This window comes from Ranitomeya imitator, chromosome 8 (assembly GCF_032444005.1).
Source record: "Ranitomeya imitator isolate aRanImi1 chromosome 8, aRanImi1.pri, whole genome shotgun sequence".
NCBI classification, from domain to species: Eukaryota; Metazoa; Chordata; class Amphibia; order Anura; family Dendrobatidae; genus Ranitomeya; species Ranitomeya imitator.
In genome coordinates, this window is record NC_091289.1 from 161,821,436 (window position 1) to 161,845,106 (window position 23,671).

The following is a 23,671-nucleotide window of genomic DNA, read 5'->3' on the forward strand; positions in this document are numbered from 1 at the left end:
TAATCGTAGTAGGTCGCTGTGATGTTCCCTGCCCGATCCATTATAACAGAGGCTCACACGGGTGAAATCTTATAAAAGTCCAAACAGACAAGCTGCGTCGTAGTTTGGTAGAAAAAGTAGCATCTTTTCATACGGCACTGCTCTTCTCAGGAAACAATACCATCAGATTGGTAATAATCCAACATTTCCAATTTCAGAGGTTAGGCCTCATTCAGACGTGTTTTTCTCATGTCTCCTATCCATGTTTTTGAAGGGTCACGTATTCATTACAATCTATGGGGCAGTTCCCAAGTCCATGCTGATCAAGTAGTCGGCAAAAAAAAAAATTACCGTATATACTCGAGTATAAGCCGAGATTTTCAGCCCAAATTTTTGGGCTGAAAGTGCCCTTCTCGGCTTATACTCGAGTCAAGGTGGATGGCAGGGTCGGCGGGTGAGGGCGCTGAGGCATACTTACCTAGTCCCAGCGATCCTGGCGCTCCCCCTGCCGTCCCACGGTCTTCTGTGCTGCAGCTCTTCCCCTCTTCAGCGGTCACGTGTGACCGCTCATTAGAGAAATGAATAGGCGGCTCCACCTCCCATAGGGGTGGAGCCGCCTATTCATTTCTCTAATCAGCGGTAACGGTGACCGCTGATAGAGAAAGAAGCTGCGGCACCGAAGACCGTGGGACAGGCAGAGGGAGCCGGACGTCGGGACCAGGTAAGTATGTAATATTCACCTGTCCGCGTTCCAGCCGCCGGGCGCTGCTCCATCTTCCCGGCGTCGCTCCGCTCTGACTGTTCAGGTCAGAGGGCGCGATGACGCATATAGTGTGCGCGGCGCCCTCTGCCTGATCAGTCAGTGCGGAGACGCCGGGACCGGACGCTGGGAGCTGCAATCAAGAGAGGTGAGTATGGCTTTTTTTTTTTTTATTGCAGCAGCGGCACAGATTTATGTGGAGCATCTATGGGGCAGTATGAACGGTGCAGAGCACTATATGGGGCACAGATATGGGGGCAGTATGAACGGTGCAGAGCACTATATGGGGCACAGATATGGGGGCAGTATGAACGGTGCAGAGCACTATATGGGGCACAGATATGGGGGAAGTATGAACGGTGCAGAGCACTATATGGGGCACAGATATGGGACAGTATGAACGGTGCAGAGCACTATATGGGGCACAGATATGGGACAGTATGAACGGTGCAGAGCACTATATGGTGCACAGATATGTGGGCAGTATGAACGGTGCAGAGCACTATATGGGGCACAGATATGGGGGCAGTATGAATGTTGCAGAGCACTATATGGGGCACAGATATGGGGGCAGTATGAACGGTGCAGAGCACTATATGGGGCACAGATATGGGGGCAGTATGAACGGTGCAGAGCACTGTATGGGGCACAGATATGGGGCAGTATGAACGGTGCAGAGCACTATATGGGGCACAGATATGGGGGCAGTATGAACGGTGCAGAGCACTATATGGGGCACAGATATGGGGGCAGTATGAACGGTGCAGAGCACTGTATGGGGCACAGATATGGGGGCAGTATGAATGTTGCAGAGCACTATATGGGGCACAGATATGGGGGCAGTATGAACGGTGCAGAGCACTATATGGGGCACAGATATGGGGGCAGTATGAACGGTGCAGAGCACTATATGGGGCACAGATATGGGGGAAGTATGAACGGTGCAGAGCACTATATGGGGCACAGATATGGGATAGTATGAACGGTGCAGAGCACTATATGGGGCACAGATATGGGACAGTATGAACGGTGCAGAGCACTATATGGGGCACAGATATGGGACAGTATGAACGGTGCAGAGCACTATATGGGGCACAGATATGTGGGCAGTATGAACGGTGCAGAGCACTATATGGGGCACAGATATGGGGGCAGTATGAACGTTGCAGAGCACTATATGGGGCACAGATATGGGGGCAGTATGAATGGTGCAGAGCACTATATGGGGCACAGATATGGGGGCAGTATGAACGGTGCAGAGCACTATATGGGGCACAGATATGGGGGCAGTATGAACGGTGCAGAGCACTATATGGGGCACAGATATGGGGCAGTATGAACGGTGCAGAGCACTATATGGGGCACAGATATGGGGCAGTATGAACGGTGCAGAGCACTATATGGGGCACAGATATGGGGGCAGTATGAACGGTGCAGAGCACTATATGGGGCACAGATATGGGGGCAGTATGAACGGTGCAGAGCACTATATGGGGCACAGATATGGGGGCAGTATGAACGGTGCAGAGCACTGTATGGGGCACAGATATGGGGCAGTATGAACGGTGCAGAGCACTATATGGGGCACAGATATGGGGGCAGTATGAACGGTGCAGAGCACTGTATGGGGCACAGATATGGGGCAGTATGAACGGTGCAGAGCACTATATGGGGCACAGATATGGGGGCAGTATGAACGGTGCAGAGCACTATATGGGGCACAGATATGGGGGCAGTATGAACGGTGCAGAGCACTGTATGGGGCACAGATATGGGGGCAGTATGAATGTTGCAGAGCACTATATGGGGCACAGATATGGGGGCAGTATGAACGGTGCAGAGCACTATATGGGGCACAGATATGGGGGCAGTATGAACGGTGCAGAGCACTATATGGGGCACAGATATGGGGGAAGTATGAACGGTGCAGAGCACTATATGGGGCACAGATATGGGATAGTATGAACGGTGCAGAGCACTATATGGGGCACAGATATGGGACAGTATGAACGGTGCAGAGCACTATATGGGGCACAGATATGGGACAGTATGAACGGTGCAGAGCACTATATGGGGCACAGATATGTGGGCAGTATGAACGGTGCAGAGCACTATATGGGGCACAGATATGGGGGCAGTATGAACGTTGCAGAGCACTATATGGGGCACAGATATGGGGGCAGTATGAATGGTGCAGAGCACTATATGGGGCACAGATATGGGGGCAGTATGAACGGTGCAGAGCACTATATGGGGCACAGATATGGGGGCAGTATGAACGGTGCAGAGCACTATATGGGGCACAGATATGGGGCAGTATGAACGGTGCAGAGCACTATATGGGGCACAGATATGGGGCAGTATGAATGGTGCAGAGCACTATATGGGGCACAGATATGGGGGCAGTATGAACGGTGCAGAGCACTATATGGGGCACAGATATGGGGGCAGTATGAACGGTGCAGAGCACTATATGGGGCACAGATATGGGGCAGTATGAACGGTGCAGAGCATACAGGGCACAGATATGGGGCAATATGAACGGTGCAGAGCACTATATGGCAGAGCTATGGGGAAATATGAATGGTGCAGAGCACTATATGGCACAGCTATGGGGAAATAATGAACGGTGCAGAGCACTATATGGCACAGCTATGGGGAAATAATTATCTATTTTTATTTTTGAAATTCACCGGTAAATGCTGCATTTCCACCCTAGGCTTATACTCGAGTCAATAGGTTTTCCCAGTTTCTTGTGGCAAAATTAGGGGGGTCGGCTTATACTCGGGTCGGCTTATACTCGAGTATATACGGTATTTATTTTTTTCTGAGTCACAGCTCGAGCTCAAGCATATAAGTCTATGAGTGTGATTCATCATTTGCGATTTAATGAGGTCACTTTCATTTTTTCGTGATACGTGCCGGAATTTTTTTTTTTTTAATGCCCAAAACATCAAAATTGTTCCATATAAAATTGTTCCTGAGGTTCATGAATAAAATAAAAAATGCTCTTTATTTTTGTTCTCAATTGTTTTTTTGTGACTTTTTAGCAACAAGAGAATCGGGATAATTCAAAGTTGTTAAAGAAAATCTGTCAGTAGGATGAACCCGCCTAAGCCGTCTATATGGACATGTAGGTCATAGGAAGCTGAATAACATGATACCTTAATCTAGAAAATGCTACATTTTTCTTAAGATGTAAATAAGCTGTTAAGATCTATGGGCTGGACATAGATCTCCGTGAGAATCTGCCATCAAGGATTATTGTAAGTGAAAGAGGACGGTACCAGTGTGAGACATGTAGATCAGGAGAGCAAACTGTCAGTCATTACATGTCTCACTCCTTTTATTTACCGAGCGATGGTCCGGTTGGCGACTATTTCTCCGGACTCCTCCATACAAAGCTGAGAGATGTTGTCTGATTCCACTGTCAGCAGCACACGGTGCCTCCTTATCTCCTCTAACCTCACGGGTCGGGCCCCCATGCACACTATTGGCGGGTTCGGCTGACAGTCAAAGGTGTATAGGGGTCTTAATGATGACCATATAAGTAGTCAACAAAAAGCAGCAGCGGTCCCACATTACTGAACTTAGCCGACGTACTGATCTATAATTATAACTCGATCACAGACACATCACAATTAAAATTCTTATTTACTTTAAAATTACAACAATTTACAAAACAAAATTAAAACATTTCAGTTTTTTAGGATTTTTTTACATATCTAAAAGTGCATTTAAAGCCGTTTTGTAAATGTTTAACTCTTACTGCGGGATAAGGGGACATGTGGACCACCCTATCCATAGCCACTGTGTATGAGCAGGCCCCAAGTGGTTTTCCAAGATATTAAAATTATTTTTAAAAAATCATCGTAACAGTAAAAGATCACTGATCATATAAAACTGAACGTTCATAATTCCTATAGATTGATAATTAAAGAATGTCTCCCAATTCTAATGATAAAATCAACTTTGGAGCATGTTTTCTCAGGAAGTTGCATTGTGCCGATCCTCTGTTACTCCTCTCGGAAATAAACTTGTGTGTTACCATTCCTTCTGCCCATCCATCGCATGTTGGATGACGCCAAGAGCAATAGTAACACTTAGTTATCTATTTATCAATATAGTTACAGAAGGAAAGAGAGGAATGGTAAAATGCAAGCCTTTTAAAAAAAGCTCCAAAATCATCATTTCATGGAGGATACAAGTATTTTACCAAAAGAGACAGATCAGCTCATGATTAAACCACCTTACAGCCCTCGAGAAAATTTCCATTACTTTGTATTCTCCATTTTTGCAAACCGGGATTGCATTATTCAGATATATGAAAGGCACGTTTGGTGACAGCGAATGTAAGGTCATCAAAAGCTTTAGTCTTCAATCTTAGGACAGACGCCATTCTCTATGGATTCCACGGGGAGTACGGGAAGAACGACGTGAGAGATGCGGCTCCACACCCCGCTCAGCTTGTCCACATCCATTTCATTGTGCGCACTGACTTCTGAGCTGGCGAACCGTTCCCAAAGGAAATCCTTCACCTTCTCTTCTACCTCTGAGAACGAAAGGTCGGTCTGTAGAGACTGCTCCTCCAGGAGTACAGTGAGCACCAAGGCCACATCTTTGAAGGCGGCATTTTCGTGATCACAGTATTTATAGAGGATGAGTAAGGATCCGGACGGTAATGTTTCTAAGCGGTACAATACGGCTGCCCGACTGTCGGACTGGAATCCTACGCTCAGTTTATCATCCATCTTCATTTTGCTGGTGGCACTGTCAGAATTCGACTCATCCGGTCCATATACCAATATCCACTTGGCGCTCAGGGAGTCGGCGTAGGACTTGGCCAGACGTTGGCTCGCACAAAGTAAGGTCTTTTCCCCATCCCGGGCGGCGGTGAGAATCAGTATAGAAGGTGTGCTGTGTTCAGACATGTTTAGGTGTTTCTGCAGTAGTTTTTGACTTCTAAACCACAAACCATCATACTGTCCAGGGAAATCCTTCTTGAGACTTGCAAATTCTTTTAAAAAAATGTCAAGTGCGCTGTCACGGGGGATTGGTTGTCTGCTCTGTGTCAGGAGAGAAGGTACTAAGGCCAAACCTAATGCAAAAACTACACAGCCACCTAGATGGAGAGGAGAGAGAAGAAAGTACATGTTAGTATGATCAGAAGAACGATACGTAATGTCGCCTATTACAACAAGGTGGACTTGTAACCATGCTAGGAATAATTAAAGGAAGGTTTTCAAAGTAATTTAAAAGAGGTTGTCCACTACTTTTTCATGGATGACCTATCCTAAGGATAGGTCACCAATGTCTGATCGACCGGGGTTCGACACCCCTGTCGATTAGCCATTATTGGTGGCAGCGGCCGCAAGCACTCACTTGCGGATCTGTTCCGTGTTCTCATAGTAGCCGTCACGGGGTACTACACCACTGCCTCCTACTTATTTGAATAGGAGGCAGATGTGCAATATCCAGCATCGGCCGCTATGAGAAGGCGGCCAGCTCTGCAAGTGAGTGCTTACGGACGGTGGCCTTCAACACCGATAACAGCTGATCGGCGGGGGTGTCGGATATCGGACCCCAGTCCATCAGACATTGATAATCTATCCGAAGGATAAGTCATCAATAAAAAAAAAAGTAGTGGACAACTTCTTTAAAGGGGTTCTCTGATTTAGCTCACCTTCACATCTGGAAGCGAGTGGCAACAATGATGGTGCGTTGGCAGATGCCCGCCGGTATGCGAGCACCATTGCACCAGTCTTACACACGAATTTGATGACGCTAAGACATTGGCGTTACTCACGTCCAGCTGTGAAAGTAAGTGGCACAAAAAAAAAAAAACTTTTTTAAACCTAGACATCCTCACTATTAAAAGTGGTGTTTTACCCCAGTCATAACCCTTGATTATGAGAGCAGCTGCAGCGAACGATCGATCACTGTGCCGCCGCTTCCCAAGAATTCTGATAAATAGCTCATTTTGCCAGGGATAGGCATGGCCATCCTGACAATTCAGGGAAAAAGTATTGTTAGGACTTTATCACACGCAGCATTTTTGCAGATTTACAGTACCAGCAAAGTCAGTGATATTTCTCCTTGCAAATTTGAACCATCAAAGTGTTTCCTAAAATCTGCATGGAGTCAAATTCTTTCAACGTTTTTCTTCTATTCAAATGGATGGAAAAAAAAATGCAAGCACAAACAAGCATATTTAGGCAGCATTTTTTTCTGCCAACGCTCTGGTTTTTGCTGCAGAAACATCTGCTGCATATACTCCATGTGTGCACATAGCCTGACATTCACCTAATTGGCCATCTACAGACTACTGTCAGGCGTATAATACTGCCCATAGAGGAGACCCATGTAGACGACACCCATCGGTCCTAGTAGGACTATCGGCTGTAGAGCCAGTACACGGACATAACAACTGGGGAGAAACAATCAGGACTCACTTCTGGGACATGAGAACATTAATACTTTACATTCATCTGTTCATTGTCATCTCGTCACTCAGTGTAATAACATTAGGGGACATTTCTTACCGATTATCACCCAAAGATAATTTGTAGCAGCTCTCTCTTTAGTGTCTGACGGTGGCTCTAGATCACCAGACTCCACTGTGGTGATTTGCTGTGACTCCTGCTGACCAGAGCTCGATGGCGATTTAGATCCTGCACCAGAATGTGTCAAGAGTCTTCGCTTTAGCTGCGGAACAGGGGGGCTCGACCGCGACTCTTCAGCCTCAGAAGGCTTCGCTGGGGGGCTCGCCTGTGACACGTCAGCCTCAGAAGGCTTCGCTGGGGGGCTCGCCTGTGACATGTCAGCCTCAGAAGGCTTCGCTGGGGGGCTTGCCTGTGACACGCCAGCCTCAGAAGGCTTCGCTGGGGGGCTTACCTGTGACACGTCAGCCTCAGAAGGCTTTGCTAGGGGGCTCGCCTGTGACACGTCAGCCTCAGAAGGCTTCGCTGGGGGGCTCGCCTGCGACACGTCAGCCTCAGAAGGCTTCGCTAGGGGGCTCGCCTGCGACACATCAGCCTCAGAAGTCTTCGCTGGGGGGCTTGCCTGTGACACGTCAGCCTCAGAAGGCTTTGCTAGGGGGCTCGCCTGCGACACGTCAGCCTCAGAAGGCTTCGCTGGGGGGCTTACCTGTGACACGTCAGCCTCAGAAGGCTTTGCTAGGGGGCTCGCCTGCGACACGTCAGCCTCAGAAGGCTTCGCTGGGGGGCTTGCCTGTGACACGTCAGCCTCAGAAGGCTTCGCTAGGGGGCTCGCCTGTGACACTTCAGCCTCAGAAGTCTTCGCTGGGGGGCTTGCCTGTGACACGTCAGCCTCAGAAGGCTTCGCTGGGGGGCTCGCCTGTGACACGTCAGCCTCAGAAGGCTTCGCTAGGGGGCTCGCCTGCGACACTTCAGCCTCAGAAGTCTTCGCAGGGGGGCTCTCCTGTGACACGTCAGCCTCAGAAGGCTTCGCTAGGGGGCTCGCCTGTGACACTTCAGCCTCAGAAGTCTTCGCTGGGGGGCTTGCCTGTGACACGTCAGCCTCAGAAGGCTTCGCTAGGGGGCTCGCCTGTGACACGTCAGCCTCAGAAGGCTTCGCTGGGGGGCTTTCCTGTGACACGTCAGCCTCAGAAGGCTTCGCTGGGGGGCTTGCCTGTGACACGTCAGCCTCAGAAGGCTTTGCTGGGGGGCTTGCCTGTGACACGTCAGCCTCAGAAGGCTTCGCTGGGGGGCTCGCCTGTGACACGTCAGCCTCAGAAGGCTTCGCTAGGGGGCTCGCCTGCGACACTTCAGCCTCAGAAGGCTTCGCTGGGGGGCTCTCCTGTGACACGTCAGCCTCAGAAGGCTTCGCTGGGGGGCTCGCCTGTGACCCTTCAGTCTCAGAAGGCTTCACTGGGGGGCTCGCCTGTGACATGTCAGCCTCAGAAGGCTTCGCTGGGGGGCTCGCCTGTGATATGTCAGCCTCAGAAGGCTTCGCTGGGGGGCTCGCCTGTGACATGTCAGCCTCAGAAGGCTTTGCTGGGGGGCTCGCCTGCGACACGTCAGCCTCACAAGTCTTCGCTGAGGGGCTCGCCTGCGATACTTCAGCCTCAGAAGGCTTTGCTGAGGGGCTCGCCTGCGACACTTCAGCCTCAGAAGTCTTTTCGAAGGCGTTCTTCTGCAAAAATTCACCTACAGAACACTTGTCTAGGGGGCTGTCCTTTGAGACTTCAGCCTCATAAGATTTTTCTGGAGGGGTGAACTTTGACTCTTCTGCCTCAGAAGACTTGTCTAGGGGGATTTCCTGCGACACTTCAGCATTTGAAGTCTTTTCTTGGGGGATCGTCTTCAACACTCCAGCTTCAGAAGTCTTGTCTGGGAGGCTTTCCTTTGACACGCCAGCTTCAGAAGTCTTGTCTGCGGGGCTCGCCTGTGACACATCAGCCTCAGGAGGCTTTTCTGGGGTGCTCTCTTGTGTCACTTCTGCTCCAGGAGAGTCGTCTGTGCTGCTTGTCCGGGACTGTGCCTCATCCGACCCTCTGCCTGGGTCATTATCCTGCGACTTCTCTCTAAGACACTTGTCTGTGGTACTCGTCTGTGACTTTTCCACCCCAGAGGACTTGAATATGATAATTGCATCTGAATGTTCCTCACCCGATGACTTATCTTCGGAGCTCGCTGGTGATTGTGTCTGATCTGAGTACTTCCCCGTATAATTCAATTCTGTCTTCTTATCAGCTAAACTCTTAGTTGTGGCTCCCAATTGTAACTGTGGTTCACCAAAAGAATAACTTGCGGTGTCAATCTGTGATTCTGGATGACCAGCTATGTATGTGGTTCCCACCTGTGACTCTGCCTCAACTAAAGAATTGTCCACAGTATTCACCGGTGGCTTTTCCACACCAGAAGACTCATCTGCGCTGCTTGCATATGGTTTTTTCTTGCCAGGAGACATGTCCATGGTGCTTGCCTGTGACTGTAGCTCCCCCGAATTGTCTGTCTGGGATTCTAACTCAGCAAAAGATTTGTCTGTGGCATTGACCCGTGGCTTTCCATCTCCAAAAGACTTGTCCATGATGTCCACTGATGATTCTTCCCTATCAGAAGACGTCTCTGTAGCTTTTACACGTGTCTCTGGCTCGCCAGAAAACTGTTCTGTGCTGCCCACCGGTGACTTTTCCTCTCCTGAAGACATGTTTTTCCCGCTTATCGGTCACTTTGACTGACCAGAAGGTTTGTCTTCAGCATCCACGTGTGACACTGCGGTGATTGTGACGTGTAATGGTGCACGAGTATCCAGAAAATAAAAGGAACTTTGTTTATGGGGAATAAACTTCCAATCTGGTTCTCTATTTCATTATAGACGCCCATGCAATGGAATCTATGTAAGGGGAACAAGAAGAAGGAGAAAAAAAAAGGTTAGAAATATTCAGTTGTGAAATTGGCGGTGTTAACAAATCTCAACTTTCATTAATACTGAAAACTTTGATCCCTATGAGCTATAACCCTTATTTGTGTTAGAGGAAGTCTGCTGTACGGGTCGCTGTATGTTCTCCCCAGGATGTGTACGGAGGCGTATTGAGGCCATGAGGGTGCACTGCAGTCACAGGCGGGTCATTCCATGTCAAGTGAACCAATGATTTTTACCTCTATATTTTTAATTCTTTTGAGATTTTGTCATTTGGTAATAGTGTGTCAGAGAATGCAAAATGTGAAGAAGAAAAAATTCTAGATATTTTTTTTTTAATTGATTTTCAAAGTTCGGAAAAAATTTCGGTGTTGCCTGCCTTTACATTTCTCCCCATAACTCTGTCATCCCGTGTAGTGACACAGAAATAAAAACAAGGGTTTTTTCATTCAGCAAAGACAGTGAAGTCCATGAAGTAGCAGAAGGCGGCACAAGATTGGCAATGAATGGCATAACTGGTGATGTGACCTGTGAATATGATCGGCGCTGGTGGCGGCTACTGGACTCTCCAAAGATTGTGAAAATTAAGACGTAGAAGTGACTTTTCTGCACCTTGTGGTCCAGCGCCGTCCTTTGTGTATCCAAGAAAACCAGACATTGTAAAAGTTACAAAAATCAGATATAACTCAGGTGGCGCCGAGCACCATGACCGGCCGCACATACTCTGACACAGAAGGAAACGGCCATTGCAAGTAAGCGCTTATGGACAAGATGACATTTCACCCACTGGATGGGACACATTGATGATAAAAGGCCAGTGTAAAAACCTACTATTAATTGTTTGATTAGTTCATATTTTATAGAACGAGGATTTAACTACTGTACTATTCTTCTTAAACACTTCATAAATGACATGTTTAGTGATATAATAGAAAAACAAATTGTTACATGTATAAATAGGTGGTAAAAATATTGGTTCAGATGGGTGGGCAGCCACGAACGGTCGCTAAACCCTGTCAATGTACTGTACACCCCCACGTTCTGTATGATAGCAACTATGTCTGACAATATTGGGCAGCCCTTAAGTGGCTCCAGGCCCTTGTGTATTTTAGGTAAGGCATAAAACATGGGGCTGGTAGGCCCGGCAGGGACGAGGAATTTGTACTCATTCTCAGACATGAGCAATTTTCCCTGGCCACTTTGAGAATAGTCATAAGGTCTTTCATGAAAGTATGTGTGGGACTTGCAGGTAACACTACATATGAGAAATGGTCACTCAGGATCGATTGGCACTTATCCAAGTACTTTCGGTGATCCAATAGTACAAGGATGCCCCTTATCGGAGGGCTTAATGATTAGATTGTAATTCCTTTCAAGATTGCTAAGATAGAGTGGACGTCTAATTGGGGTTTTTCCGTGGAATTCTACACAGGTCGTCTTCAACCAGCTTAAGGAATATGTCGATGGCAGTATAGTCCTTATTTTGTAGGCATCTGTGTGCTTCTCGTTTTGAGGTTGGTGAAAGGACCATCACCTATACATTTTTGGTTCTCCTATAGTAGTCCCAATAGGGCTTGATAGCCCTCAATGTCCTTATCTGAGAGACCTAGTTGGTGACACTGTTCCCTATTATGATTCTGAAAGAAGAGTTTCCATTTTAGATTCCTACAGAAAATGTTCAAAACCTTAACCCTTTTAAAGCAATCATAGTCATTGGTAGGTACAAAGTTGAGTCACTTAAGTAGTAACCAATATTCCTCCTTAGTCGGATTATATGGTGTTAATCACTTGCCCCTGAGCTACCGCTGCCTTTGCCTCAGGTCATATTCTGATGGGGCTCTCTGCTCTAAAAAAAGAGGAATGTGAGGAAGAAAAAGGTGGAGATAGGGATCCGTTTCCATTTGAAGGAAAAAAGGGATCCCATGTTCCTCCTTGTCTGTTGGGACCTCCTGGATGCTTCCATCTGGGTTTGGAGTGTCTACCCCTGCCACGAGGGTCCCCCCTAAAGTTTGCCTCCCCTTGTACGATACCATACACTTTATTGATCCCTAGGGAAATTAAGGTATTGTCAATGTCAGATGTATCAGCACCTGACGATGACACCTCTGTCGGTGACGTTTGAAAATGAAATCCCCGATTCTCTGTGAATTCTGTCAGATCCCTGGAAAACTGAGGGTGTTTTCTGTCCTTAATTAGTGACTGAAATTTCTTCACTGATGTTTGCAGTAAACTTTCATGTCTACTAAAGTCAGGGTCTTATTTGAGTTTCAAGAGTTTTTCAAATTATTCGTTAAGTTTTGTACCGAACGTTTCTTCCTGGTCATTGTTGCTCCGGTCAAATCACAGCGTATTTGTGCAATTGAATCCTTTTAGGTCGGGAACAGGGACCATCCACCTGCAGCACCCAATAGTCGCAAGTCTACAAATCCCACCCATGTCCTGACAAGCTGACAGTACCAGGATCATGCTGAGAGCTGTCGTTTTACAGCAGTCGGACATCACTTGTTGCTGACCTCCGGTCTAGAGGATTATTTACACAGTGCTCACATACAGATACAATGTACTAAGGTTACAACGAGAAAGTATTCTTATTTTTCCTTTGCAGTCTAATAAGAGGACGTCTCATCATGACAACACTTTGATCCTATAATGCGCGATTGCCCCAAGTTGTGACAGCTAAGATTGCTAGAAGGAATTGATGGTGGCCATATATATCCCCTGCAAAGCTGTGCTTGGTCTTCCAGGGCAATGCATACTATACGTACACCCCTCTGGTGATATCACTGCAGGACCAGGCGTAATTGTCATGGGGAACACAACATATAATAGTGATATCAGAGATTGATTCCTACCTTTATATACCAGGAGCAGACACACATCAAGCAACCCTCCGTGCCGTGAATACAAGGCGTAATTATGCAGACTTGTTGTACAAGATTCTTGCGTCTCTGCAGCTTCTGAAACAGAAACAAAAGTAATGCAAGAATAGGAGAAGCAGAAAGGTGCAGTCTGACCTTCAATCTAACGTGTGGAGGTAAAAAAGGGAAGGGTGGGATGGGAGACCAGCAATAGATGATATAGCTGGTAACACTGATAGCAGGTGACAAAGCAAACAGGCTGAGAATATGAGAAAAAAAACTGCAATAATATCCAATAAAAAAAAGCATCAAACAAAATGCACAAACCATATACTGCACGGTATCACGCTCCTTGCAGGGTGACGTATATTGGAATATGTAGTCACGTACACATTGCAAAATAATAAAAATAAAGGTATTAACACATACACTCTGTTGGCGTACGTCTGAGCCAAGAGCTATGGATATGGGTGTGAACATGACTTTATAATCCAGTACAGATTTTACTGGCGTAAGAGGTGGCATAAAGTCTGGGCAGTTCATGATCGGCAATGGGTTATCTTAGAAAGCCAAGCCCGTTGAGGAGGAACGAGGCGCCATTGCATTGCAAGAACAGACATGTATACCATGTATATACATGGAGGATGTTCTGCGGTCTCATCTGCACAAGGGTCTGTAGGTATCTGGACATGTGTAAATGGGGCAATGATATGGAGGATGTGGTTAATCAAGGATATCATGTGCCCACTGCCATGCTGGTGCAGCTCAGGCTCCATAAAAGCATAGCGAGGGCAAAGCTCACACTCTTTGGAGTTGTCATCAGACATGGATTTTTCAAAACAATCTAAAGCTGAAATTTGAGGCCGATACTTGGATTTCAACCAAAGGACCATTGTAATTCAGTGGGGTAGTCTGAATTTTCTGTGCAGAAATCACGCAAATAATGAACAAGCGAGATCACTACTCTGCACTGATTTTTTGAATGTATGTAAATGGGGAATTAAATAGCTATTCCCTTGGAGCCCTGAGAACCTTCTTCTGCATGCCGGAATCTGCACCTGCTCTTTTAATAAGCCGTCCTGGCATTATGTCTTGTGTGTCACACTGCAACAGTGATACAGCAGCAAAGAAGGTAAAAAAGAAACAGATGACGAGTAGAAGATGGTTCTCATGCCTCCTGCCCAGAAGCAGGAGTATTGAACTGGCCACTGGACTGGATCTTGTGAATTTATTGGTATAACTATATTGATCACTTATCCTTCACATAGGCCATCAATATCAAATTCCAGGGAACCCCTTAAATAAAAGTGGCAGCACATCAGCATTCTGAGCTGTCATTCTGTATCAGGGACAGAATAAGTTTATTCATGCCAGGGACGGATGGGTGACATGATGGACACCGGTGCCAAATAGATCTCACTTAGGCTGCCGTCACACTAGCAGTATTTGGTCAGTATTTTACATCAGTATTTTTAGCCAAAACCAGGAGTGGAACAATCAGAGGAAAAGTATAATAGAAACATATGCACCACTTCTGCATTTATCACCCACTCCTGGTTTTGGCTACAAATACTGATGTAAAATACTGACCAAATACTGAGGTAAAATACTGACCAAATACTGCGAGTGTGACGGCAGCCTTATAGTGCCAGTCATGGTGGCCATCATATACCTGACACAATAGTACAGCATGGATGCTATAAATTATGGAGTAGCGGCACAGATGTGAGCGCTGCCCAATACATATCCCAAGCGCACCTTTTTTTAAAAGGTGAGTCCGGACTTTTGATCCACAAAATTTGTAGATTTTCTTCATAAATTGTCAGTCCGATTACTGAATGCATTCTCTGCGGCCTGCAAAGGGTGTCTGGTATATCGCTATTCTGTACATATATGCAGGACAGAGACAGACACCCCGCCGACACCAGGTCACGCGAGTGACAGACACCCCGCCGCCACGGGTCACGCGAGTGACAGACACCCCGCCGCCACCGGGTCACGCGAGTGACAGACACCCTGCCGACGCCGGGTCACGCGAGTGACAGACACCCTGCAAACACCGGGCCACGCAAGAGACAGACACCCCGCCAACACCGGGTCACGCGAGTGACAGACACCCTGCAAACACCAGGTCACGCAAGAGACAGACACCCCGCCAACACCGGGTCACGCGAGTGACAGACACCCCGCCGACACCGGGTCACGCGAGTGACAGACACCCTGCAAACACCAGGTCACGCGAGTGACAGACACCCCGCCAACACCGGGTCACGCGAGAGACAGACACCCTGCCAACACTGGGTCACGCGAGTGACAGACACCCCGCCGACACCGGGTCACGCGAGTGACAGACACCCTGCAAACACCAGGTCACGCGAGTGACAGACAACCCGCCAACACCGGGTCACGCGAGAGACAGACACCCTGCCAACACTGGGTCACGCGAGTGACAGACACCCTGCCAACACTGGGTCACGCGAGTGACAGACACCCTGCCAACACTGGGTCACGTGAGAGACAGACACCCTGCCAACACCGGGACACGCGAGAGACAGACACCCTGCCAACACCGGGACACGCGAGTGACAGACACCCTGCCAACACTGGGTCACGCGAGTGACAGATACACCCCCCCCACCGCCGGGTCACGCGAGTGACAGACACCCTGCCGACACCCGGTCACGCGAGTGACAGACACCCTGCCGACACCGGTTCACACGAGTGACAGACACACTGCCAACACCGGGTCACGCGAGTGACAGACACCCTGCAAACACCAGGACACACGAGTGACAGACACCCTGCCAACACTGGGTCATGCGAGTGACAGACACCCCGCCAACACCGGGTCACGCGAGTGACAGACACCCTGCCGACACCAGGTCACGCGAGTGACAGACACCCCGCCGCCACGGGTCACGCGAGTGACAGACACCCCGCCGCCACCGGGTCACGCGAGTGACAGCCACCCCGCCGCCACCGGGTCACGCGAGTGACAGACACCCCGCCGCCACCGGGTCACACAAGAGACAGACACCCCGCCAACACCGGGTCACGCGAGTGACAGACACCCTGCAAACACCAGGTCACGCAAGAGACAGACACCCCGCCAACACCGGGTCACGCAAGTGACAGACACCCTGCCACGCGAGTGACAGACACCCTGCAAACACCAGGTCACGCAAGAGACAGACACCCCGCCAACACCGGGTCACGCGAGTGACAGACACCCTGCAAACACCAGGTCACGCAAGAGACAGACACCCCGCCAACACCGGGTCACGCGAGTGACAGACACCCCGCCGACACCGGGTCACGCGAGTGACAGACACCCTGCAAACACCAGGTCACGCGAGTGACAGACACCCCGCCAACACCGGGTCACGCGAGAGACAGACACCCTGCCAACACTGGGTCACGTGAGAGACAGACACCCTGCCAACACCGGGACACGCGAGAGACAGACACCCTGCCAACACCGGGACACGCGAGTGACAGACACCCTGCCAACACTGGGTCACGCGAGTGACAGATACACCCCCCCCACCGCTGGGTCACGCGAGTGACAGACACCCCGCCAACACCGGGTCACGCGAGAGACAGACACTCTGCCAACACCGGGTCACGCGAGAGACAGACACCCTGCCAACACCGGGACACGCGAGAGACAGACACCCTGCCAACACCGGGACACGCGAGAGACAGACACCCTGCCAACACCGGGTCACGCGAGTGACAGACACCCCGCCAACACCGGGTCACGCGAGAGACAGACACCCTGCCAACACTGGGTCACGCGAGAGACAGACACCCTGCCAACACCGGGACACGCGAGAGACAGACACCCTGCCAACACCGGGACACGCGAGAGACAGACACCCTGCCAACACCGGGACACGCGAGTGACAGACACCCCGCCAACACCGGGTCACGCGAGAGACAGACACCCTGCCAACACTGGGTCACGCGAGAGACAGACACCCTGCCAACACCGGGACACGCGAGAGACAGACACCCTGCCAACACCGGGACACGCGAGAGACAGACACCCTGCCAACACCGGGACACGCGAGTGACAGACACCCCCCCCCACCGCGTCACGCGAGTGACAGACACCCTGCCGACACCCGGTCACGCGAGTGACAGACACCCTGCCAACACCGGGTCACGCGAGTGACAGACACCCTGCCAACACTGGGTCACACGAGTGACAGACACCCCCCCACCGCCGGGTCACACGAGTGACAGACACACTACCGACACCGGGTCACGCGAGTGACAGACACCCCCCCCACCGCCGGGTCACACGAGTGACAGACACACTGCGGACACCGGGTCACGCGAGTGACAGACACCCCCCCACCGCCGGGTCACACGAGTGACAGACACCCCCCCACCGCCGGGTCACACGAGTGACAGACACCCTGCCGACACCGGGTCACACGAGTGACAGACACCCCCCCACCGCCGGGTCACACGAGTGACAGACACCCCCCCACCGCCGGGTCACACGAGTGACAGACACACTGCCGACACCGGGTCACGCGAGTGACAGACACCCCCCCACCGCCGGGTCACACGAGTGACAGACACACTGCCGACACCGGGTCACGCGAGTGACAGACACCCTGCCGACACCGGGTCACACGAGTGACAGACACCCTGCCTACACTGGGTCACGCGAGTGACAGACACCCCCCCCCACCGCCGGGTCACACGAGTGACAGACACACTGCCGACACCGGGTCACGCGAGTGACAGACACCCTGCCGACACCGGGTCACACGAGTGACAGACACCCCCCCACCGCCGGGTCACACGAGTGACAGACACCCCTCCACCGCCGGGTCACACGAGTGACACACCACCGGCACCAGGGGTCACAGTCTCTTAGACCTGATTGAGCAGTTGACACCCTCGGCCAGGCATTATGTACAAGATGCATTAAAGGGACACTGTCACCTGAATTTGGAGGGAACAATCTTCAGCCATGGAGGCGGGGTTTTTGATTCACCCTTTCCTTGCATGCTGGCTGCAATATTGGATTGAAGTTCATTCTCTGTCCTCCGTAGTACATGCCTGCACAAAGCAATCTTGCCTTGCGCAGTCGTGTACTATGGAGGACAGAGAATGAACTTCAATCCAATATTGCAGCCAGCGGGTAAGGAAAGGGTGAATCAAAAACCCCAAAACCCCACCTCCATGGCTGAAGATTGTTCCCTCCAAATTCAGGCGACAGTGTCCCTTTAATAAAATGGTCTCACTTGATGGATCTGCAGCGCCCCAGTATGGCAGGTTATTACTAGGGAGACTGTTCGTCCAGCAGAGCGCCCCCAGCAGGACGCACCCTGAGCACCGCACAGCCGGTAGTGATGGCAGTGTTTCACACGGCCCTATAATGCCCCGGGGCTGCGCACATTGCTCCGTACCTGCTGTCAGGGCCGCCCTCCCCGCTTTCTCATCTTCATTTACTTTCGATATTTTCCAGCAGACACAAACTTGCAGCACACCGGAAGTGCATACCAGAAGTGCCTGCAGCCTGTGCACCGCGGCTTCATTCCCGGTGCAGAGCAAATCTCCGTCCCCCGGAAACATTACACCAGGAAGTCAGGCGCAGAGAACACTCCCCGCACTTCAGTGACTATCGTGTAGCGGAGACTCCGTTGGTTGTATTAAAGAGCGGGAAAGATGAGTGCTCGGAGGAGAGCAGGGACTGCCGGTGAGTGCTCGGGCCGGGGAGAGGGGCCTGTGCCTGGGCGGGGATTGTGACAACTGGCTGCGAAGTGCCGCCAACGGCCGGGCCAGATATAGGGGGTGACTACGTCACTGCTGCTGTGATACGGGGGTATTTCCGGGTGACCCTGGGATCAGACACTTATAACCCCGTAGGCGTCTGATTTTGCAGTGATTTTTGCTCCTTTTCCCTCCAGATTTCTGGCGGCAGCAGATGTCGCGTTATAATCTGCATACGCTAATCCGTCTCTTAGATCTGATGAGGCCGGTGGACTTACTTTGAAAACTAATGACAGCGGTCGTGTAATGAGTGTGTCATTCTATCCAGCAGGAAAGCTTAATTCTGACGTGGGTTATGGGTGTTAGTACACCGGCCTCATCAGGTCTAAAGTGTTTGTGTGGTCAATGTGGGGGGCTGATCCGTTTTCAGCCTCCTTCACTGCTCTGCTAATTGTTTACAGGTTACAGCAATGACGTCACGACTGTGACCGCTGCAGCCAATCACTGAGCATGGTGATGGGAGTAAAGCTTTTACGTTAAACCCTTTGTAATCTAGCAGGAGCAAATGGGTCTCTGGCTGTCAGAAGTGGTCGAGGTCCTGGGAAGAAGACAGGAGAGGTTTAGTACCGCTTCCGTCTTCTTTTTTGCCGGCTATGCAGAGCGCTGTGTCGTGTACAGAAGCATCGGCAGTGTGAGCGCTTCTATAAGACTTGGTGGTCATTTGATCACCGGGGGGTCCGCCGCTACAGCAGAGCAGACCTGGACCACCTCAGCCTGTGACTTTTTTTCACTTTAATGGGAGTTTCACCCCTGTAACTGGGGCTTCTATGGATGCTCCAGTTACAGGGGGAAAAAATGACCAATAAAGGGAAGAAAGATGGTTCCTGTGATCTTTTATTATCTCTTGGGGAACAAGATTGAGATTATATATATATATATATATATATATATATATATATATATATATATATATTATATATATATTATATATATATATATATTATATATATATTATATATATATATATATATATATATATTATATATATATATATATATACTCTCAATCATCTGGAAAATAAAAAAAAATAAAAAATATTTCTAATCTCAAAAACTTTAATAGAGAATGTTTTAGTTTTTTTCCATACACATAAATAAAAAACAAATCCGATGCAAAACCGACGCATATTAGGTATCTGATCGACCAGAAAAACCTGGAGATTTCAATCAAATTATTTGTTGTGAAACCTAAACTGTAAAACATAAAAATAAACTAAACCAAATATATATATATTTTTTTATAGCTATGTTTAAATTTCAAAAAAATATATCATTTGTCACACAAAACAGTGCTAAAAATATCTAATTTGCCCCTCGTAAAACAAAGCTTCATGCATCCACATCAGTAAAAAAAAAAAAGTTACGGTATGTGTGCTGAAACGGAGAGGCAAGAAAATGGACGGTCATCATAGAGAAGCTGTCACCGGAGCAAGAGGACACGTTTTTTGAGTAAAGGAAGAAAAAGTTCAGCAAAGGGAAGAAATCCATAAAAACTTTTAAGTTTATTGAAAAATACATAATAGCTGTAGGGTAATTAACCGCAAACACTTTTCAGACATAGCCCTTATTCATTGCAGCCAGTCTCTAGACTTGGTGGTCTCATGCAGACATCCCCCCCGTCAGCCTATACCACTGCTGGCAGCGAGCTACTCCGCTGATCTTAGTAGGGGGCAGACACGGATTTGACCCCAGACCTGTCTCCATCTATGGTATTTTCCCCTGGCTGTTGTCTATTGCTTATATTATTTCCTTTTTTGTACTATTTGTCCCCCATAAAGTCACGGAAAAAAGGCAAAATCTTTCTGACAAGTGAGGAATATTTGACACCCAGTGTCTGTTTCCTAACATCTGCCCTGATGATGATATGAAACTGCTGTTTCCTCTTTTCTATACATAGCGCTCACTGAGTATATGCAAGTAGTGATCGGGAAGCAGAAATGGTGCAGGCCTTCTGTACTGGGCCCGCTGCTGGCGCTGACTTGTCACTGTATCATAAGGCTACGTCTACACGGATTATACTGTAAATATTCTGCAGGTTTAACCATAGGCATTAGAGAATGAAATCCTCGGGGACTATCCACAGCATGAATTCACATTTTCTCTGCAGTGTGTGGATGAGATCCTATTAAAGTGAACCTGTCCACAGGATTGTGCTCAGTAACCTACAGGCAGTGTCAGGTCAGCGCCGTTATACTGATTACAATGATACCTGGGTGATGAAATCCGTCTTGTGGTTGTTGTGTAATCTTTATTTTCAGTTTTGAGTTAATGATACGCTCGTGCTTCGGGGCGGCCCGTGGGGGTCTTCATGTGGTCCTCTGGTTAGGTATTGATGTGTGTGACTTCTGACAGGTCACTGATCCCTCACTGACCTGCCCTCTATTTTACGTACTGTATATAATATGGTTTTGGAAAAAAAAATACATTTATCAGGCAGGTGGCGGCGCTGTAGCATGATGCTGTGGATAATACACCTGTTTTCGTTTTTTTAAGACATATAGTTTTGTTTGAAGAAAAAAAAAATTATTTTAATCAAAATGGTGGCCATGGCATAGCATCTATCACGTTTCGATAGATGCTACTGCACAGGCACCATCTTGATGGAGCCAATTTTTTTTTTTTCTCTAGCAAATTGGGAGGTGGTGCCGCATATTCATCACTGTAATGAGCGGTACCACGTGACCGCTCACACAGGACAAGCTGCCGGCGCTGAGAGGATGCATCGCTGGAGCTGGGTGAGTATTTCTCTGCTAGGGGGCGTGTGCACGGGGGGAGGGGTGGGAGGCATTAGATGACCCCCAAACTTTATTTTTAACAAAAAAACCTTGATTTTTCATCCCTTCTCTCCTGCAAGCGCTGCTTTCAGCCGAGCAAGGACAGAAGGAATGAATGCCGGCTTCAGCACCACACACAGGGGACAGCGCAGTCTCTCCTGCACGGTCCTTGTTGTCCTCAGGAGGCACATGGGCAGCACACGGCTGCAGCACGTGTGCCACACTGATGTGCCACGTGAGCACACGGACACGGATAACTCCGGTACTGGAATTATCTGGACGTGCGAGACTGGCCTAAATAAAACGAAAACAGGCGTATTATCCACCTCCTCATGCTACAGTGCCGCCACCTGCCTGATGAATGTGATTTTTATTTAATTTTTTTCCAAACCATATTATATACAGTATGTAAACTAGGGGGCAGGTCCGTGAGGAATCAGTGACCTATCAGAAGCAATACTGGTGAATACTTAATCGGAGCATCACAGGAAGACCCCCACAGGCCGCCCCGGAGCACAAGCATATCACTAACTCAAGACTGAAAATAACGATTGAACAACAACCACAAGACGGATTTCATCACCCAGGTATCATTGTAATCAGTATAACGTCGCTGACCTGACACTGTAGGTTACTGAGCACAATCCTGCTGACAGGTTCCCTTTAAGACTATGTGCTCATGTTGCATTTTTTAAGCGTTTATGCCGTGTTTTTCCGCTGCGGAAAAGCTTAAAAAAAGAAAAGCTTAAAAACCGCATCCCATTATTTTGTAATGCATTCTGCAATTGATGTGCCCATGATGCGTTGTTTTCAGTGACAGAAACGCATCTCGGTAAAAAAGGCAGCATGTTCATTATTTTTGCGGAATCGCGGCAATTCCGCACCCATAGACATGCATTTGAAAAACGTGTCAATTACATGTTTAAAATGTGTCTACAACGCGAATAAATCTGCATGCGTTTTTCATGCAAATGGTATGCAGAATTGAAGCAGAAAATTCTGCTTCTATTATGCAACGTGGGCACATAGCCTTAGTCTTGTGCTCAACACTGATACAATACACCAGCAGAAAATCTGCTGAGTCCGACCTGTGTGACCAAGCCCTAAGGCTCCTCACCAACACATGTAAAAACTGCATGCAGTTGTTGAAGGGGTAACTGCACAATAAATTATCTGTAGGGTCTCATTAGGTGAGGGGTATATGTGCTAAGAGCTCACCTGTGTATCTCTGCTGTTTATGTATGTGAGGACTGCTCGTGTGTGTGTGGGCCGCCATGTGTGCGGGGACTACGTGTGTGTGTGTGGGCCACCGTGTGTGTGTGGGCCGCCATGTGTGCGGGGACTACGTGTGTGTGTGTGAGGACTACGTGTGTGTGTGTGGGCCGCCATGTGTGCGGGGACTACGTGTGTGTGTGTGTGTGTGGGCCGCCATGTGTGCGGGGACTACGTGTGTGTGTGGGCCGCCATGTGTGCGGTGACTGCGTGTGTGTGGGCCGCCATGTGTGCGGGGACTACGTGTGTGTGTGTGTGGGCCGCCATGTGTGCGGGGACTACGCGTGTGTGTGGGCCGCCATGTGTGCGGTGACTGCGTGTGTGTGGGCCGCCATGTGTGCGGGGACTACGTGTGTGTGTGTGTGGGCCGCCATGTGTGCGGGGACTACGCGTGTGTGTGGGCCGCCATGTGTGTGCGGGGACTACGCGTGTGTGTGGGCCACCATGTGTGCGGGGACTACGCTTGTGTGTGGGCCGCCATGTGTGGGGGGACTACGCGTGTGTGGGGGCTACGCGTGTGTTGGGGCCCCATGTGTGGGGGGACTACGCGTGTGTTGGGGCCCCATGTGTGCGGGGAATACGCGTGTGTGTGGGCCGCCATGTGTGTGGGGACAGTGTGTGTCTGTATATGGGGCATCTGTGGTTGGAACATTAAGGCTGTGTGCACACGTTGCTGTTTTTTTCACTTTTTTTCGTGTTTTTTTTTGTGATAAAAACGCTATAAAACCGCAAAAAAAAGCATACGATAAGCATCCCATCATTTAGAATGAATTCTGCATGTGTTGTGCACATGATGCGTTTTTTTTCCGTGAAAAAAACGCATCGCGGTAAAAAAAACGCAGCATGTTCATT

At 49.1% G+C, this 23,671-nt stretch overlaps 2 protein-coding genes across 7 annotated transcripts in view; one reads left to right on the top strand and one right to left on the bottom strand.

Annotated features, from left to right (window-relative positions):
• Window positions 1-4,374: 4,374 nt before the first annotated feature.
• Window positions 4,375-18,547, bottom strand: LOC138648196 (torsin-1A-interacting protein 1-like). Its single transcript, XM_069737706.1, has 4 exons — window positions 18,411-18,547; window positions 12,976-13,080; window positions 7,282-10,096; window positions 4,375-5,861 (listed from the first exon to the last, which is right to left on the bottom strand). The coding sequence occupies exons 3-4, from the start codon at window positions 9,908-9,910 to the stop codon at window positions 5,110-5,112; spliced, it is 3,381 nt and encodes a 1,126-aa protein (XP_069593807.1). The 5' UTR covers window positions 9,911-10,096; window positions 12,976-13,080; window positions 18,411-18,547; the 3' UTR covers window positions 4,375-5,109.
• A 15-nt stretch (window positions 18,548-18,562) lies between these two features.
• The window catches only part of LOC138648197 (torsin-1A-interacting protein 1-like), an 85,795-nt gene continuing 80,686 nt past the window's right edge, over window positions 18,563-23,671 (top strand). For all 6 annotated transcript variants that reach the window (XM_069737709.1, XM_069737713.1, XM_069737707.1 and 3 more), the window contains exon 1: window positions 18,563-18,700. In XM_069737709.1, coding sequence (XP_069593810.1) covers window positions 18,670-18,700 — 31 coding nt within the window. In that variant the 5' untranslated portion in view covers window positions 18,563-18,669. The remainder of the gene's footprint in view (window positions 18,701-23,671) is intronic.